Raw genomic sequence first — 16,916 nt, 5'->3', positions numbered from 1 at the left:
CCTATGTACACGTACAGATTGGTCATGGCAACCCCGAGAATCCCACGCTTGGCTACCATACTGCATAGGAATCCCGATCATCCCGTGGTCAAGACCCACCAGCATCTCCCGTCGGGAACCAAGATGCCCGGCCCAGCCTGTCAGGGCGAGGAGGCATGCATTGTCCCTCCCGCCACTAACTCCCCGCCCCCGCACGAAGTGAAGTGCCGACCCCATGGGGACATGATCGTGTCACACCTCTTCAATGCACGAGGAGGCGGGATACAACACCCCGCAGAACCTGTGCGCGATAGGGATACATTCGGACGAAAATACCTGTCGGCCACCGCGGCCCAGCAGCACCCCTGGACCCCCCCACCCCCCCAACACCTCCGCTCTTCTGACACAAGCTCCGCTGCGAAAAAGAAAAGAAAAACGGGAAGGAGAAAAAAAAGCAAGAAACTCCGCCTCACACCCTAAACTTGCGCGGATCCAGCTTCTCGATATTGGCGCTCGTCGTCCGGCCGTCGAGCAGCATCTCGGCCATGAGGCAGCCCGTCCCGGGCCCGTTCTGGACGCCCCAGCAGGTGTGGCCACTGGCGACCCACAGCCCCGGCACGGTGGTGGGGCCAATGAGTGGGTTGTCCTCCTCGCGGGTCCGGACGTGCCGCGGGAGGTAGCAGGCCTGCTTCGTCTTGACCGGCGCGGCCGCGAGCTGCGGGGACACGGTGCCGATATAGGCTACCAGGTCGTCGCACTGCGCCTCGTCCGTCTGCACGAGGTCGGCTGTCTCCGGGAGGGGGATGGTCCTGTCGGGTTCGCCTGTTGGGGGGAGGAGATAGGGGTTAGAATACATAACTCGGCCCGTTTAAAAGTGTCCGTTACTGGACAGTTTCGGGCGGGAAAAGGGGCTACGGCGATTCTGGAGAATGATTAGGCAGCCAACTCACCGCAAGCGTAGACTTCACCCCCCGGCCGAGCGTAGATTTCCGGATCGACGTTCCCCCTGTGCTTTCTCCTCTGGCCTTTTCTCGCCCGATGCTCTGGCGCCCACTCTGTAGGGAGACTTATGTCGGTAAACACGGCGTAGGGACTAACGTTGGCGCTGAACACGACGCTATGCGCCCTCAGGCCCTCGATGCGGGTCCGCGGCAGCATCTTCCCCGTCCACGGACCCGCCGTGACGACGACATCCGTGACCCCGTCGATTATCCGGCTGCTCTGGGATTCCCGATCCTCGTACTCGACGCTCTGGACCTCGGTCTTTGTATGGTTGATCTGGGTGACCTTGGCCATTAACCGGATGTCGACACCTCTCTCCTTCGCCAGTTCCGCCATCGCCATAGTGAAGTAATACGGATGAACCTGGGACGTCTCCGTCGACCCGGGCATGCCCATCTCCTCGTACTGCCGCACCAAGCCCGCGTCTATCCAGTCCAGGTCCGCCGGCAAGGGCGAGTCCCTCATTAAGCTAGCCGCGTTCTCGTCCTGCTTTGGCAACTTCTCCCAGTCCTTCTCCCCCTCCTCGGCATGGACGCTGCTCTGTATCGGGAGGACCGCCTCATCGCCCTCCCCGGCAGCAACGCCGCCCGGCGCCGCCGTCCCGGGAAACCCGGCCCCGGCGCTGCCGTCCCCGTTTGGCACCGCGTCTGCGAACGCGTCCCGGCCGCCGCCGCCGCCCCCCTTCAGCCTCGCCGCCTCGAGCCTCCTGATGTCCCCCTCCCTCACCACGGCGCTCAGGCCCCCGCACCCCAGCCGGCGGTACCCCCAGCGGTCGGCGCCGCCGTGCTCCCGGGCCAGGTCCGCGTGGAGGCGGTAGGACAGCGGCACCAGGCACGAGGGGAAGGCCCAGAGGGCGAGCAGGCCGCCGGCCTTGCCCGACGCGCCGGCGGCGATGGCCGTCGCCTCCAGGAGGGTGATGCGGTGGAGGGATGGGTCGAATTTCGGGTGGCGGGTCAGGTAGTAGGCTGTCGTGCAGCCTATGATGCCGCCGCCTGTGCAAGTCCGGGGGGCGTCAGTGCATGGGTGCCCGGGGGTGCGGCGCAAGGATGGCATGCTGAGCTACTGCAGGTGGGCAGGGGATGGGGACGCGGTAGAAGGGAGGGCTGGACAGGGGAGACAGCTGCCCGGCAGGGGGGTGCCGGCGGCGTTCTTGACCTACCAATTATGACGATATTCCTCTTCTGCTGCGAGTCCATGGTTGCTGGCGGGCGGCGATATGGAAATGGGAACGAAGATCTCTAGGGAAGGAAATATGTCCAACCCCTTCTTCTTGGTGACAATTAAAGCAAACAATAACAAGTTTCATGCCATATTGATCCTTTAGGGTAGCTTAGGAGCCAGAGGGAATGGTTGTCGTCCCGAATGACAGATGAACCTCACTATACCGCATACGGTAATTACTTCCTTCGATTCCATACATCTTTCGTTGGCGGGGTAGGTGGGGTTCTTCTCGCACCTGTAGAACAGCACTGACCAGGCGAATCACGTCAGTAGCAACGCTATTCCCCGCCGCGGCTTCGCCCACACTGCGGTGCCAATTAGCATCAAGATAGTGAATCACGTGCTAATGAATGCGCGGCCAAGGCGATGGCCGGGTTGCGATTTCCAGGAAACATGAGACGGCCAATTGTATCACTGATTTGTCAGAACCGAAGAACTCGTCAATGCCGACGTTGCCTCATGTCATCCGATCGTATATGAAAAGCCGGGTTGTTTCCATCCTGCCTCTCTCTCGTGTGCCGAAATCAACCTCAAGATCCGTCTTAGTACTTGACCGAGTTCAACAAACCCAACGGTCACTGCGTGTCCCAGCTCCCAGATCCCAAGTAGCTTATCTCCAGACGATCGCAACGAGTCGATTTTCAACCATGGCTTCCGCGACGAGTTTCTACGATTTGAAGCCGCTAGACAGTATGCACAAACCCCATACCTCCCCATTCCCAACCCCTCCTTCCTCAATGCACCTCGACAAGACTTCCCGCCGAAGGTAGTCAGTCAGTCCCCAGACGTTAACCGTTACCCCTCCCCCGCAGAGCGCGGCACCGAGGTCCCCCTCTCCGACTACAAGGGCAAGGTGGTGCTGGTGGTCAACACGGCGTCCAAGTGCGGCTTCACGCCGCAGTACGCGGGCCTGGAGAAGCTGTACAAGGACGTGCGGGCCAAGCACGGCGACGACTTTGTCATCCTGGGCTTTCCGTGCAACCAGTTCGGCGGCCAGGAGCCCGGCACCGACGACGACATCCAGAGCTTCTGCCAGGTCAACTACGGCGTCACCTTCCCCATCCTGCAGAAGGTCGACGTCAACGGCGACTCGGCCAGCCCCGTCTTCCGCTGGCTCAAGGACGAGAAGCCCGGCCTCATGGGCCTCAAGCGCATCAAGTGGAACTTTGAAAAGTTCCTCGTCGGCAGGGACGGCAAGGTCAAGGAACGCTGGGCGTCCACAACTAAGCCTGAGTCGCTAGAGAAGGCAGTGCTGGAGGAATTGGAGAAGAAGGAGTAAGCGGGGGGTTAATCCATTTTCGCCAAGAGGGAAGCAAAGAAACAGAAATAGGCGGCGATGGCAGTTGATGCCCCGACCACTCATCAATTATATGCCTTCCTTGGCTGACAATACGGTAGGAGGGATGATTAGAGCTTGGGTTACCCCATTGTTGGCTGTGGTGCGTTCCTCTCCCGTGATTGGCAACGGATATCAGAAGTTCCGACGTCGTGGAGACCTGGTATCACAACACTCGATATGTACAACGGCATCCCAGGCTGTCCCTATAGACATCTAATGTTGGCACGTTCCATTTAGTCACAATATAGTTTATGGGCATCCGATGGAATAGGTGGGCTACTGTATCATACAGTCTCAGCTTGTGAACTTTATCCTCACTCCGTGTAAGAGGCAAGAGGATATATTCCAGATTTATGGGTGCATAGAGCCGCAGGCCTGCGCCAAAGGCCTTCATATGCACGGCGGCCTTCACCGAGGGACATTCGTCTCGTCGAGTGGGGCTGTCGTCACAGGGAGTCTCAATTTGCTTTTTCGTAGAACCCGGTGTTCTGGGACATACCGGCTTGTCGACTCCGTCGGGGCTCGTCTTGCGAGGCCACAGACTCCGCAGAATGGGAACTTGAGCGACCAACATACAGGATTTGACTTCCCCTTTCCTCAGCGAATGCCATGTCGTTGGCCAGTGATTTCTGACAGATCGAACGCGCCCAGGTCGAGGGGTGGTCGTTCTGGTGGGATTCGAAGAAGCAAGGTGTCGTGCGAGCCACGCTCCAAGTGTCTGGCATGCCGCCATGTCCTACGCCCAGACCCAATATATGCGGAGGCGGGTGTCTCCCAATATAATTTCGAGCACCAGACTGGTGGGAATGGTTTTGATATTGACACCTGCAAGAGTCTAAAGATAGCCCAGTCTCACAACCACCACTGCTATCCCACGTCTGCACCAACTGTTGGGGTTCCACGAGAACATATCAGATGCATCACAGAATACAAGATGATACATGTGCTAGGAAAGTAGCCAGGACTCTGCGTTCGTGCCCTGCCGATCCCGGGTTTTTCAAGTGCACCACCTTCAGACGTACACGGTCTTTTGACTCCTGCAAGTCTGCATTGCCAACGAACGGTGTGACAGGTGCAACTCGGTCATGCCGAAGCGAGTGCTTGAGATAACCTCGAATCCTTGATTGTAGACTTGAAGAACGTACCGTCTCGTAGACGCAGGCAGTCAGCATGTGGCTCGGCGACCTGCCAGCCAGACGGAGTTGCCGAGGTTCTCCAATAGAACAGATGCCGCATTGACGTCCGAGTTTGCTCGGTTTTGACTTGATTATACTGGGGCTCAGATGTTGTTGATCGATTTCGAGGTCAATGCGAGAGAGAAAGCAGCTGGAACGATCAAAGCTCTCGAAGGACACCAAAGTTCTCGAAGGGCACCAAAGTTCTCGAAGGACACCCGCATGTCTTCGACTCCAAGCTACCCAAACGTTCGGAAAAAAAATGTGAGTGGGCTTACGAAGTAGGGGAGTGTGCTAAAAATATAACTAAATGTCACAAGGTTCGCGAATGATTCGATTACCGGCGAGCGTAGGGGCAGAGGTGACTCGCCCAAGGTGGCCAAACCCCTGTAGCTGTACGGTACCCGAGAGGAGGGTATCAATGAGGGTGATAAAAACGCGTATAGGCTCGTTGCAGCAAAAAAAGAGTCCGTGGCCAGGGAGTGTGTTGCGAAATTTGGGGGATTTCTTATGTGATTTGGTCATAGAGGCCCGGACGACGGAGGATCATGGGCAAGTCCTCGATAGAATGCAGAGCTGATTATTGTTGGTGCCACGAGGGCATGGAGGATTTGAACCCCCCGCCCCCCAAGGCGGTATTAAACTGCATCTTTTGTGTGTGTCGCCGGAGAGTTGCGCCTTTCGTCTGCGTGGGCAGAATAGATTAAGCTCCCGCCCTCGACCGGCATTTGGCAATTTTGGTAAGGTAAGATATGCAGGATGGATGTCTGGCTATATAAGCAACTGGCATTGCAGACAGATGCTGTTGGTTGGGGTAGGATTGTGATGATATCACCAAACTTGGGGGCAGGGACCAGGGATGAGGCGGAACATGGCCCTATCATGGCCTCGGAGCAGAGTCACGCTGTGACCAGCTCAGCATGACAATGATCCTCTTGAGGCACAGCAGGTCGGAAGACTTCTTCCAGCCATCTCTTCGACGAGCCCAACCAGCCTAGGGCCGGCCAGGAGGAGGACGAGGGGGAGGAAGAAGAAGAGGATATGGTCTTGTAACGACAGGGGCTGCTGCGGGAGAGCTAAGCTCGACTCCTTTGTCATGCTCAATCGGCCTGGCCTAAGTCTAGCCTCATCCGAAAATGCCCCAGCAAGGAACATAGTCGCCAGTCGGATATCGCAGGCTTAAGTTTGACATTGCGGGGAAGCCAAGCGGAGTTGAGAGTCTGGGGTCTGGGGTTACGGGGTAAGAAATGCAGGCGAACTTAGTGGAGAATCCGACGAGTCTTCCAGCATCCATGGAATTGCGATCGATCGATGCTCCTTCAGACATCTGAGCAGGGGAGTACATCATCATCAACTGCCCAGCTCGACCGAAGCCTTGTGAATTCAAGAGCCCGAAAGAGAGCTCCACGGTCAGAGAGATACAAAGAAGTTGGGATGTCTTTAGGGACTTGGGCAACTGGTCACTTGACAAATCCCGAGGGATTGATAGGCTTGTGATGAATTGAGTTTTTGAGCTGGAGGAGCATCCCAGGCTCTGATCCCAGGCCCCGACGTCCTGGGAGGGTAAAGCGCAAGGATTGTAACGTTCCATCCACGAGTCGTGCAAGCGAATCAGAGAAAGAGGCGGCTTCCAAGGAGCAAAAACAAGCTCAGGGATTTGATGACCCACGTAAATCGAACTCAGAACGCCGCTGGGCTTCGAGATGAGTATAAGAAAGAGAGTTTCGTGCAGATTGGCCCAGCATCACTCCCTACTCCGTACGAAGAACCCCTGACATGATCCGCTTCTCGTGCCGCAAACATCAAAATCCCCGGTTTGCCATCTCCTTAAGCGTGTTTCCCCAGCCAGGAGTTGGTGGGGGAGGGTTCGGATCAACGAAGCGTCGTAGATCAGCGAGATGGTCCCTTGATCCCTTGATTAGGCTCACTCGGCTCACCGACAACCCCAAGTAGCGTAGTCTCGGAGTACATGCTGCGAAAAAACTTCCGAGTTCTGTTGCGCTGGGCGCACGACATGACTGCACCAAAACCTGAAAATTTCCCCGCTACGAAGTATGGCTAAATCCCTGTCAGCCTGTACTTCCCCCATCCGATATGTGCGGTTCTATGCACTAGCGCAGCTTAGCTGGACCATAATGAAATTAGCGGGGAGTCAGGGTAATCAGAGATAACCCGTAGGTTGACGGCGAGGGTTGATTTAGCTAGAGTGCCTGTCCAATGCGAACGCGAGGGCTGCGGCCAGCAAATCAGAGGCGGCGGGAGGGCGGGAGCTGACGGCAGTGATCTTGTTAGTGCAAAGAGTTTGGCCAACGAGATGGCACAATATGGCTTTCGACGCAGCTTCTTCGGTCCTTCTAGCGCGGGGGGAATGCAAGCCTCCAGCTAAACCTGAGTTGGTGGTGGTGCCAAAAATGTCGCACGCTTGGGTTGGCAGGGGATCAATGCGAGTGAAGGAGCTTGGTGATGGTGGTGCCGGAAGAGGTTCGACTGCATGCTGCGCAGGCGTTTCTTGGTCGGAATTAACGGTTTCCACATAGTTGAAATGCAAGGCGACGGCACGCGACGGTGTTCGCTACCAGGATTGAGGATCGCACAGTCTGCAGTCGTGTTTTTAGAAACCGTAGGGGAGGGCAATATATTCTTGCTGATAAACCTTTGGAGGGATAGAGTCATGGGACAGTCTGACCATGGTGAACGGCACAAAGTGAGTATCAAATCCCGACACACTTATCAAGCACGACAGTGAGGGGTTTTATAACCGGCAGAAAAATCATCAAACGGCGTGACCTTGGCACACGATAGCGTAGAAAACATTAGGGGCCTGCCAAGGAGTTAGGTAGGTGGTTATTAGCAACTTAGCCGTAAGGTACTGCTCATCAAACCGTATCCTAGATCTCGGTAGCCCTTTTTAGCGTAGCAGACTAGATGCAGGCAACAGCAGCCTTCAGCCGCCAACTGACTCGACCACCGCCCTGTTCGTTGTTGGTTGCGAAGAGTGCCAATGGTATGAGAGTTATTTGTTGAGCACCTACCAAACAGGCAGGCGGTGAGCACATGTCTCCTTTTCTCTCTTTTTTGGGAGAAGGCGGTCAAGCATTCATTTGGTGCCTCGCCAGTCGGTGGTGGCCTCAGTGCAGGAATTGACGAGTTTCCCGGCCCCAGTTGCGACCGACGATGCCATGGTCGAGACACAAGGTTTCAGGAACGAGGTTTCACTCCTGTCACCCCGCCAGTGCTGACGATGAAGAAGCCATGAGCGTTGCAAAACAAGGTGCATTTACTGTGGACAACTGCCGCGATTTAGGGTAGGTTTTGAACTGTGGACGAACAAACTGGCGTGACTGGGTGCTACCCAGCATGCCTGCCCTGCAGGGTTGGTCAGTGCACATGCACAGTCTGACGATTGATGCAACACAACCAGCCGAGGTAGGTAGGTAAGTTTTGAGTAGTGAACAGTCGAGGGATGCGCGAACTTTCCGTTTCTCGATTCTACCCTCAAAGCACAATCGCGCCAGCCGAGGACCTGCAAGAGCATGCATGATGTCAGTTGTGTGGCCAAAAGGCATGTGTGCGCCCGAGAGGGGAAGGGGGAAAAGAAGGGGGCAGCAAAAACCGGACCTAAGAATGGCCCTAAGAATGGCTTGCTTGTTTCTGCCTCTACGGATGTACACCACTGAGAGATGTTCGAGGTGATCGAAATCTTGATAGAAGGCTGCATAGAACATCTCAGGTGAGACTGGATCTTGGGTAGGGGAGCACAACAGATCAACACCAAGCCTACTTCGTAATGACTGTTGTATTGACGCGTCGTGCAGGGTGTGGAAGGTGTGGTGATCGTCCAACTTGCACCCTTCAGCTATTTTTGTTTCCATGTATGCGTAGAAGAGAAATACACTTTCCCAACGACACGGAGCAGTCGATGTCCGGCAAGACGGCCAGGGCTATTGTGTCATTGTGTGTCATCGCGTGCCAGACTGCCAGTGTGGCCATAATAATGAACTTCACTCCCAAGTGGCGCGTCATCCAATCCTCTCTCTACCTTACGTGTTGGACGGGCCCCAAGAACCAAGATAACCTATATTAACTCGCTGTGATACAATGCGTCAGCCTGCGCCTGGTTCCCAGCTGTCGCAGTCAGATATGCCAACAGAGAACCTCTCTCACAGTCATGAGGCCCGGTTCACATGCGCCTGCTTTGGGGGTCATGATCTTATAACATTCCAGTTGAAACTCGGACGGCCAATCTGCCTCCTCAAATCTAATGAACTGCACTACACCCGACCGTGTCGGAGACGGGGCACGATAAGGGCAACAGCACCGCGCGCGAGGTCGCTTGGACATAGCACTAGCAACGGACTGGCAGGGGGGACGGGGTTGGTGTTAACACCGAGGTGGATGGCGACATCGACGGCTACGATTCGGCTAGGCGCTAGGTATTTATTAGAAAGGAATACACCATTGCTTGCGATTAAATGGGCGTACTCCTCATGTCGCTGCCTACCTCCTCGCCCGAGGCTCTTGGGCGAGTTAGGTACCTAGGCATGGTATGAGTTAACTGGGTGTAGGTACCTACTGCGAAATGGGTCGCCTTTTTTTCCGTGCACGCCCCCTCTTGTCCAATCGCGGACCATGTCGTTGGAGTGCTGCAAGCCGAAAAGCACCTTCGAGCAAGGGGCCCTTGCAAGTTGTTTCCTTCCCCCCTCCGCCACCAGGAACCCCTGCCCACCAACGTCCTTCATGCCGCCGTCTATTCCCGCGCCACACCGTCACTTTCAGAGACTGGATCGGCCGGCCCCCTCTCTCATCTCTTTGGCCTCACACTTGTCAGGCTACACCAACCTCTTTCCGTTCGTTCCCCCGGTTTCCTGCTCCCCCCTCCCCTACTACCTTACTCCCCCGTACCGCTAGGTACTTCACACGCATGTGCCATTAGGATTGGATCACTTGGTCGTCCAGTTTTATTAAAAACACTGCCCTCTACCAGCTCACGCTCCCGCCTCCTTCCCCACGGTGCCACCCTCTGCCCTCTTTCCCAGCTCCCCGGTCTGCTCGTCTTTGCCTACTATGGTCGTCAACTTTGCCATATTAATCCCCATTTACCCAAACCAGTCAACAGTTGCCATTGGAACCCAGGCCGCGTCTTGAGATTCCTTCTTCCGCTTCTTGGTCCTCTCTATGCGCATCCCGAACCTCTGCCTTACATCGTACATAGCCGATCAGCGTTGCCAGCTTCACCACAACATCCATGACGGCCCCTCTCAACGGCCCATCGGGCACCACCAAGGATGCCGCCTCCGCAAGGAAGCGTAGGAGACGAGCCCCCGCCGGAGGAGCCGCCGATGACTGCTTCACCTGTAGCAAGAGGAACATCAAGTGCGACAGGAGGAGGCCGTATTGCTCGCAATGCCTCGAGATCGGGAACGAGTGCTCTGGCTATAAAACCCAGCTGACCTGGGGTGTTGGCGTGGCGAGCAGGGGGAAACTCCGCGGCCTTTCGCTCCCGATAGCAAAGGCTCCTCCCGTGAACCCCGTCAAGAAATCCCCGACAAGACCACGAGCTGGCTCCAACGCACCCCCCGTCCAGTGGAACGAGCAAGATGAGCGGGTCGGCCGCGAAGATATCGACACGCCGTCAGAGCATCCGCCTCCGGTTCCCCCTTCCCCCTACCCCGGCTATGACTTCTCGCATATCTCATCGCCAGAGCACACCCCGGCGTTATCATCACAAACAACCTGGGACCCAATCTCCTTTTCCAGCAGTTTGCCAGCCAGCAGCGAACACCATCGGTATCAAAGCCGCCCGGTGCACCTATCCGTACCCGGGACAGGAGAGATGCTCCCTCCTTCCATTGACTCCATGAGCGACGTGGACTACATGTCACCCCTCGCCCATTCGTTTTCTCGGGATGACATGCCTTATTTGCACAGCCCGGCACTCATGTACGACGGTTTCCAAGGGCACGGATCGCCAATTCCCCAGAGTCCAGTCGCCGCCATCATGATTGAGTCTTCAAGGGCGCCAACCTCGTGTCCGAGTCTCGTCTATACTCCCTCAGAGCCCAGTTCAAGCCTACATTCACACGTGGACAGCTATGATGCCCAACTCAGCCACAAGTTGATGCAAGACTGCGATTCTCTGGGTATGTACATCACGTCAGTTCCTTATGTAGTCGGCCTAATTAGCTCTCTGGCTGGGTAGACTGGCTAATACTCCAGACCACAGTTCCCGGCACCCCGGACCTTGATTTATACAGTAACCAGTCCCACGGTCCTTTCTGGGCACCCTCCATCCCCGAAGAGGAGTCGGCCGCACAAAGCATGGCGAAGCATAGCCCCTCGCAGTGGCCCTCGACCTTTCAGACGCAGACCCTGTCTGTGACGCCGGATCTCATAGCCAAGATGCCCTTCTTCATGGATTATTACGAACATACCATGTGCCCCTCGATGGTCCTAATTGACAGCTGTAACAACCCTTTCCGAGATCAAATTCTCCATCTCGCCGCCGGCAGCAGGAGTTTGCAACACGCCATCTGCGCGCTTGCGGCTTGCAACCTGCGGATGAAGAGGAGGCTGAGCCTCGGGCAGCATGGACGGGAAATCGGCGAGAAGCGGTTGGACGCTAGTATATCAGACTCGATGTCCGATGCGCCACCCGAGGACCAGTCGCTATCGGAAGAGTACCAGCACCGCAACCTTGCAGTTCACCTGCTGAATGAGCAGCTGAACGACGGGGAGAAGTCTAGGCATGATTCGGTGCTTGCCACCATTCTTCTATTATGTCATTATCGGATGGCCGAGTCCGGCATTGCAAAGTTTCACACTCAGTTCGCGGGTGTAAAGAAGATTCTGAGCCTCCGGAGGTCATCGCCCTTTCCGCCTTCGCGAGACTCGGCCTGGATGGAGGCAATCTTCACCTATTTCGATGCCATCACGGCAAGCATCAATGATCGGGAGGCCCAGCTTAGCCCGTCATCATACGCCGTTGTGCCGGACGCGCCGTTGCTCCCGCCAGGCGCCGAGAACCTGGTCGGATGTGATCAGGAGCTCTTTAAAACCATCTTCAAATTGGGTCGCCTGAACTTGCTCTCCCAGCACCGACCCGTGCAGAACCTCTTGAGCAGCACCCTTACTCGCGGCGCGCCTTCTCGCTCGCAATCACCGCTCGATTTACCCCTGGGCCACACTTACAAATCCAACCCCCAACAGCATACGGCTCACCTCCGCGCCCACCCTCACGGCTTCCCGCAGCACCCGAGCCGCTACGATGGCAATGGCTTTGGCACGACACTCGACGACGAGGAGATGTTCTCGGCGGTGTCCATGCACTCGCCCAACCCCTTCGACGACCACCGCAGCACCTTTTGGCGCGAGTGGAAAGACGCTCGGATAGCCCTGCAGAGCTGGGAGTTTGACTCACAGCGTGTGGTGGCAGGGCTGTCGCCGGGCAACTCAGCTTCGTCGGCAGTCTCTCCCACCAGCACGACAGGGCCATCTCCAACTCAGGCACCGCGACCTCCGACGCCCGGTCAGGTTCGCGACCTGGGTTCCCTATCCGAGGCTTTCCGGTATGCCGCTCTGCTGTACACGGAGCGACTGGCTAGCCCGAATGTCCCGAGTGGCCACAGCAATTTCCGGAACCTGGTTAGCCAGGTAGTCTACTACGCAACGAGCCTCGAGTGTGGATCTAATGCAGAGAAGTTCCTGCTGTGGCCGCTGTTCGTAGCGGGCTCCGAGTGCGTCAACGAACTGCAACAGAGCATTGTCCGCTCCAAGTGCCGCGAGATCATGGCTCGCAGCGGATACATGAATAACCTCGCCGCTCTCGAGATCCTCGAGCGTCTCTGGGCAGGCGACTCAAAGGAGGACGGTGCTGGATCCAAGATGACGGGGATGATGAGGCGTGGGCCGTTCAACTGGACCAAGTACATCGGCGGGCTAGGCGTGGAAGTGGAGTGGATTATGTTCTAAGGGGAGGAGGGGAGGGAGAGGGTGGAGGGAAAGGATTCAAGTGTGCTCTCCTTAGACACGCTTATGATGGGACGAGGTCCGCTTGACCACTACGCATTTCCTTCACTTTTTCTCTTGCTAGATTAGAGAGGTCCTCTTCTCTACTTTCAGTCTACAAGCTCTCATGACGGGAAACGGGACATGGCGTCATGTACACGATGTAAATTTCACATTGGTTTATTGGGGTTTGAAGAGCACGAAGGGAGTTCCGGGACTTGGCTCGGATTTTGGGTTATCAGTTGATGGAGTTATCAATCATCTATCTATCATCTATCAGCCTTTCATGAATGTACTTAGTCGTTAAAATATACTCCTCAACCTCATCCTCTATCTAATCTTGCCCAAACACGTCCACATCATACTGTATCTTCATGTAGCTGCCAGGTATCAGATAAGCTGGGGTATCCCCCTTTTCTTCCCGTACCTTGCCTCGTTGGCTTCGCTAGCCCGATTCTTGCCGCTTGGCTGTCGTCTCAGTTTCGGCTTCCCGGTTATGAGTTCCCGATTATGAATCCGGAGGGAATCACTCCACGAGTCCGCACATAGAATAGCAACAGGGGTTCGCGCCTCCCCAGAAAGCTAAAATGCAGAGGCCCTCACGAAACACCCTACGAAGTCGTGCTAATTCCTAGCGTATACGTAGAGGTTGACCTGCCTAAACGAGTATAGCTAATCGGACCCTAGACCAGAATCCCGGTCAGTGCCGCGGGTGCCAATCTGGTGGGACGGTGAGGCTGCCCAGCATCTCACGTGCTGATAAGGAACAAAAACGTTTATCTTTCGCAATCAATGCCTTCAAACTCGAAATTTTTGGGGCTTGTAGAATCCCGAAAAGGTATCCGCTATCATTAGAAGGCACATTCACTCCTTCGAAGTAGAAGTGCCACGAAGCACATAACTCCAGAGGAAATATCACAATGGGTCGTGAACTCCAGAAGCGGAAACGTCGCTCATCGCGGGCGACGGTGCGGCAACCCACCAGCACCAAGAAGCCTCTGAACCCCATGGGCAACAGCATCATCGCGAAGAACTGGTAATTAAGCACACGATCCAAAAACCCCCAAGCCTCCCCTCCGTAAGGAAATCCCCCCATCGGTCATCGCTGACGCCCCTGCCCCTCCCACCCCACAGGAACAAGAAACAGACCCTCTCCCAGAACTACCGCCGCCTAGGCCTCGTAGCCAAGCTCGGCGGCGCGACCGGCGGCGTCGAGCCGGACTTCCTAGGGACCGGGGACGGCAATGCCGGAGCCAAGGACGGGGCGTCAGCGGTGGGCCCCGCCAACAAGAAGGGCCCCCGCCGCGACCCCTTCGCCGTCACCTTCGCGGTCAAGCCGATGGCGCAGCAGATCGTGACCGAGGCGCGGGTGGAACGCGACGCCTCGGGCCGCATCGTGCGTGTGCTGGACGGCCGGCGCGAGAACCCACTCCGGGACCCGCTGGTGCAGTTCGACAGCGACAGCGAGGCCGGAGAAGAGGAGGCTGAAGATGCGGAGGAGTGGGGCGGGATCGACGAGGACGAGGAGGACGAGGACGAGAGCCGGCCGTCGGTGGTCATGGAGCTGGAGAGGCAGGCCGGAAGGCCCCTCGAGAAGAGGCTGCGGCACACGAGCAGGGGCGAGGGCGAGTGGCTGGAGCGGCTGGTGGCGCGGCACGGCGACGACGCGGCCGCCATGGCGAGGGACCGGAAGCTTAACCCCATGCAGCAGACCGAGGCGGATATCTCGCGCCGCCTGAGGAGGTGGAGGGCTGGCTCGGGAAAGGCGTGAACGGCGGCCTTGATTTGGCCCGCGGGTTAGATCCTTCCCGCTGGAGGCGGGAAGTGGGGAAAAGAGTCTGGCATTGGAAGCTCGATGACTGCCAAAAGTTCGGCTGCATTCATGACAGGAGACGCAGGCACCTGCAATCCTGTGAATTCGCCGCCAGCCGGCGCTAGGCCGGAGACTTTAGAAGCGTCCGAGTCAAATGTCTCAAGCGGCTGTGGCGTTCGTCGTTGGCCAAAGGCGGCTGCTCAAAATCTTTATAAGAGCCACAACAGAACACACGAATAGGGGAGAAGCCAATTGAAATGCCATTCATGATTGATATATATACATGGTATCTTTCTGATTACCCGTCATGACGCCTACAACACCAGGACCCCAGGTGTAGCGCCCGTTTATTCAAACACTGGTTCTGGTCTCTCAAACCGTTACATCCAACACGTAAATGCTTGTTTCTGCCGTCTTCTAAGTCCAGTCTTCTATAGCCTAAGCCTGTTCATGAGCTTCTATCGGGTAACGCGGTCGTAGTCGGCGGCCGGGAAGTGGGCTGGCCGATCATCGTCATAGTCATCGTGAACTGAAGGTGGAGCGTAGACATGTGCACCACCTTGTTGGTGGGAATGGTACTCGGTGTCACTCTCGAAAGGGTTGTCGTGCCCGAATGGATTCTCCTGAGCTCCGCGGCCGTCCCTGCGTCCGTAGCTCCCATGGTCACTGTAAGCCCCCACATGGCTTCCGCCAGCGACTGTAGAGTCGTAGTCGTGCTCATCCGGGTGCAAGGAGCCACGATGATCATTGTCCTGGTCGTTCATGCCGACAGGAGCGTAGGCCTCCTCGTCATGTGGTGCCATGGAGAAAGCTGCCTTGTCCGGGTCGATGTTATGGGCTCTGGGCTTGATGTTTTCGTAGCCCGGCAGTGTGCCGTTCCATTTGAAGTATTTGACCGTGTATATGCTAATGAATGTTGTGACCGCGAAGAACAGGCTGTTGCAGACGGTTAGCCCGGTTCCCGGCCAAGCCCCCATTTCATTTGGGGGCTGAGGGCTGACATGTCATTGAAACTTACAAAACGAAGAATCCCAAACCCACGATGGCCTTGCTCTGCCCGCAAGCGTTTCCGCACAAGTTGGCGGTATTATATGATGCCTGGGTTGAAAAAGCGGACAGCCACAAAATGGTGTAGAGACCATCGATGCAGGCCATAACATGGGGGTTGGCTAGCTTGCGCGTCCTGGGGAAGCGCGGGGCCATGGAGAGGTAAAGCCATGCTGGGATGGACAAGAAACACTGGCGAGAAGACCGGGTCAGCATTTTCATGTTTTCTGTTGGAACAGCGGAGAAGGGCGTGGTATCTCTACGTACCACACCAAAAGTCCAGCCATTTTTGCCGACGACGGCAGAATCTTTGTCTGTGAAGACGGAGATCTCGAGGCAGAAGATGATGAAGGCAAAGAGGATCTGGGCGAGGTGAAGGCCCAGCTTCAGTGGTGGAACCAGGTCAGGATTCCACTCTAAGTCCTCAAACATTGTCGCTGAGGCCGCGATACAAGGTTAGAGAGCCGCACTGCAGAGTTCGGACGGTTCTTGCTAGTGACGTAGCCCACAGTCAAAAGTCGAGACAACGCGTTCGGGCCGGGCCGCAGGTTACGAGAAACTTAAATTCGGGAGGTATTCAGACTTGATTGAGAGAAAAAGAGTGTCGTGTTGGAGAAGTAAAGTTAAAAAGCACAGTCGCGCAATTGGGCTCAGCTACAGTTAAGAGGGTCGAATGGGAGATGCCGCATTGTGTTTTGGTTCAGCCCCGATCCATTTATCACTGCGCCACTATCAATAGCGTAGCGCCTGATGGCTTCGTGGGTACAGGCGGTGCCGGATAGTGGCTTGTCGAGGTCCAGCCTCACATTCAGGGGACCAATCTAGTCACTATTACAATGCCGAGTTCCGTCAGAAGCTCATTGTCATCTGTCGTCTCGAGAAAGATATAGACGACTCACTCCTAGCTAGACACAGTCTCGGATGGATCACTGTGCCAGCTGCGGAGCATGACGTATCAACTCCTGCCACCAACTCCTAGGTCGCCCTTCGGGCTGGTCACCTAGCTAGGTAATTGTTTTGGGCATGCACTTCTATACTTCCCCACGTTACTGGTGGCCAAAAATAGCAATGGCGTTTTCAGGCAAGGCGGATCACGAGGCAAGGCCGGACGCCGGTTCTCAATGCTACCGATTCCGGGGCGTCTGCACTCCGGCCGGCAGACCTTGGGTGGAATTAGCCCGTAACCGGCCACAATCCCTATATGTAGGTAGGTATTTGTCCAAGTCCATTGTCAGAGGAATGACTGCAGCAAAGACAATGAGAGCCTAACCAGGTTTCTTGTGGCTGATGCGTCACCCCGCCATGTGGCGCAAACCAAACATCAACGCGACTGCCA

The 16,916-nt window shown here is 56.2% G+C and overlaps 7 protein-coding genes across 7 annotated transcripts; 3 read left to right on the top strand and 4 right to left on the bottom strand.

The window, feature by feature from the left end:
- Positions 1-327: 327 nt before the first annotated feature.
- QBC33DRAFT_541854 (putative oxidoreductase) lies at positions 328-1,645 on the bottom strand. Its single transcript, XM_060428205.1, has 2 exons — positions 930-1,645; positions 328-801 (listed from the first exon to the last, which is right to left on the bottom strand). The coding sequence occupies exons 1-2, from the start codon at positions 1,444-1,446 to the stop codon at positions 449-451; spliced, it is 870 nt and encodes a 289-aa protein (XP_060282323.1). The 5' UTR covers positions 1,447-1,645; the 3' UTR covers positions 328-448.
- Positions 1,624-2,385, bottom strand: QBC33DRAFT_493840 (FAD dependent oxidoreductase-domain-containing protein; the record flags this gene model as incomplete). Its single annotated transcript, XM_060425514.1, has 2 exons — positions 2,141-2,385; positions 1,624-1,973 (listed from the first exon to the last, which is right to left on the bottom strand). Coding segments are annotated over exons 1-2 (387 nt in total), but the record flags the coding sequence as incomplete, so codon positions are not given.
- A 464-nt stretch (positions 2,386-2,849) lies between these two features.
- Positions 2,850-3,481, top strand: QBC33DRAFT_516019 (glutathione peroxidase; the record flags this gene model as incomplete). The annotated part of the gene is made up of 2 exons (XM_060426121.1): positions 2,850-2,892; positions 3,015-3,481. 2 exons carry the CDS (start codon positions 2,850-2,852, stop codon positions 3,479-3,481), a joined length of 510 nt encoding a protein of 169 aa, XP_060282321.1.
- A 4,158-nt stretch (positions 3,482-7,639) lies between these two features.
- On the bottom strand, positions 7,640-8,719 carry QBC33DRAFT_108261 (uncharacterized protein). The gene has a single exon (XM_060421897.1). The coding sequence runs from the start codon at positions 8,586-8,588 to the stop codon at positions 7,938-7,940; it is 651 nt and encodes a 216-aa protein (XP_060282320.1). The 5' UTR covers positions 8,589-8,719; the 3' UTR covers positions 7,640-7,937.
- A 758-nt stretch (positions 8,720-9,477) lies between these two features.
- QBC33DRAFT_108469 (fungal-specific transcription factor domain-containing protein) lies at positions 9,478-12,766 on the top strand. The gene is made up of 3 exons (XM_060421899.1): positions 9,478-9,563; positions 9,826-10,856; positions 10,940-12,766. The coding sequence occupies exons 2-3, from the start codon at positions 9,962-9,964 to the stop codon at positions 12,682-12,684; spliced, it is 2,640 nt and encodes an 879-aa protein (XP_060282319.1). The 5' UTR covers positions 9,478-9,563; positions 9,826-9,961; the 3' UTR covers positions 12,685-12,766.
- A 771-nt stretch (positions 12,767-13,537) lies between these two features.
- QBC33DRAFT_570825 (nucleolar protein 16) lies at positions 13,538-14,811 on the top strand. Its single transcript, XM_060430583.1, has 2 exons — positions 13,538-13,756; positions 13,855-14,811. Exons 1-2 carry the CDS (start codon positions 13,641-13,643, stop codon positions 14,489-14,491), a joined length of 753 nt encoding a protein of 250 aa, XP_060282318.1. The 5' UTR covers positions 13,538-13,640; the 3' UTR covers positions 14,492-14,811.
- QBC33DRAFT_541832 (uncharacterized protein) lies at positions 14,780-16,508 on the bottom strand. The gene is made up of 3 exons (XM_060428204.1): positions 15,848-16,508; positions 15,552-15,772; positions 14,780-15,469 (listed from the first exon to the last, which is right to left on the bottom strand). The coding sequence occupies exons 1-3, from the start codon at positions 16,010-16,012 to the stop codon at positions 14,992-14,994; spliced, it is 864 nt and encodes a 287-aa protein (XP_060282317.1). The 5' UTR covers positions 16,013-16,508; the 3' UTR covers positions 14,780-14,991.
- Between the last annotated feature and the right edge of the window lie 408 nt (positions 16,509-16,916).

Source organism: Phialemonium atrogriseum, assembly GCF_030411735.1.
Source record: "Phialemonium atrogriseum strain 8032-3 unplaced genomic scaffold QBC33scaffold_16, whole genome shotgun sequence".
Classification (NCBI taxonomy): domain Eukaryota; kingdom Fungi; phylum Ascomycota; class Sordariomycetes; order Cephalothecales; family Cephalothecaceae; genus Phialemonium; species Phialemonium atrogriseum.
The sequence above is the reverse complement of the archived record's forward strand: the minus strand, read 5'-3'. Positions and strand labels throughout refer to the sequence as shown.

Coding starts and splice junctions, on each gene's coding strand:
- QBC33DRAFT_570825 (XM_060430583.1), top strand. CDS start 13,641: ATGGGTCGTGAACTCCAGAAGCGGAAACGTCGCTCATCGCGGGCGACG. Junction 13,757..13,854: donor AGCATCATCGCGAAGAACTG/GTAATTAAGCAC, acceptor CCCACCCCACAG/GAACAAGAAACAGACCCTCT.
- QBC33DRAFT_108261 (XM_060421897.1), bottom strand. CDS start 8,588: ATGGAAACAAAAATAGCTGAAGGGTGCAAGTTGGACGATCACCACACC.
- QBC33DRAFT_541832 (XM_060428204.1), bottom strand. CDS start 16,012: ATGTTTGAGGACTTAGAGTGGAATCCTGACCTGGTTCCACCACTGAAG. Junction 15,773..15,847: donor ATGGCTGGACTTTTGGTGTG/GTACGTAGAGAT, acceptor TCTTCTCGCCAG/TGTTTCTTGTCCATCCCAGC. Junction 15,470..15,551: donor GGTTTGGGATTCTTCGTTTT/GTAAGTTTCAAT, acceptor CGTCTGCAACAG/CCTGTTCTTCGCGGTCACAA.
- QBC33DRAFT_541854 (XM_060428205.1), bottom strand. CDS start 1,446: ATGAGGGACTCGCCCTTGCCGGCGGACCTGGACTGGATAGACGCGGGC. Junction 802..929: donor GGGTGAAGTCTACGCTTGCG/GTGAGTTGGCTG, acceptor TCCCCCCAACAG/GCGAACCCGACAGGACCATC.
- QBC33DRAFT_108469 (XM_060421899.1), top strand. CDS start 9,962: ATGACGGCCCCTCTCAACGGCCCATCGGGCACCACCAAGGATGCCGCC. Junction 10,857..10,939: donor GCAAGACTGCGATTCTCTGG/GTATGTACATCA, acceptor TCCAGACCACAG/TTCCCGGCACCCCGGACCTT.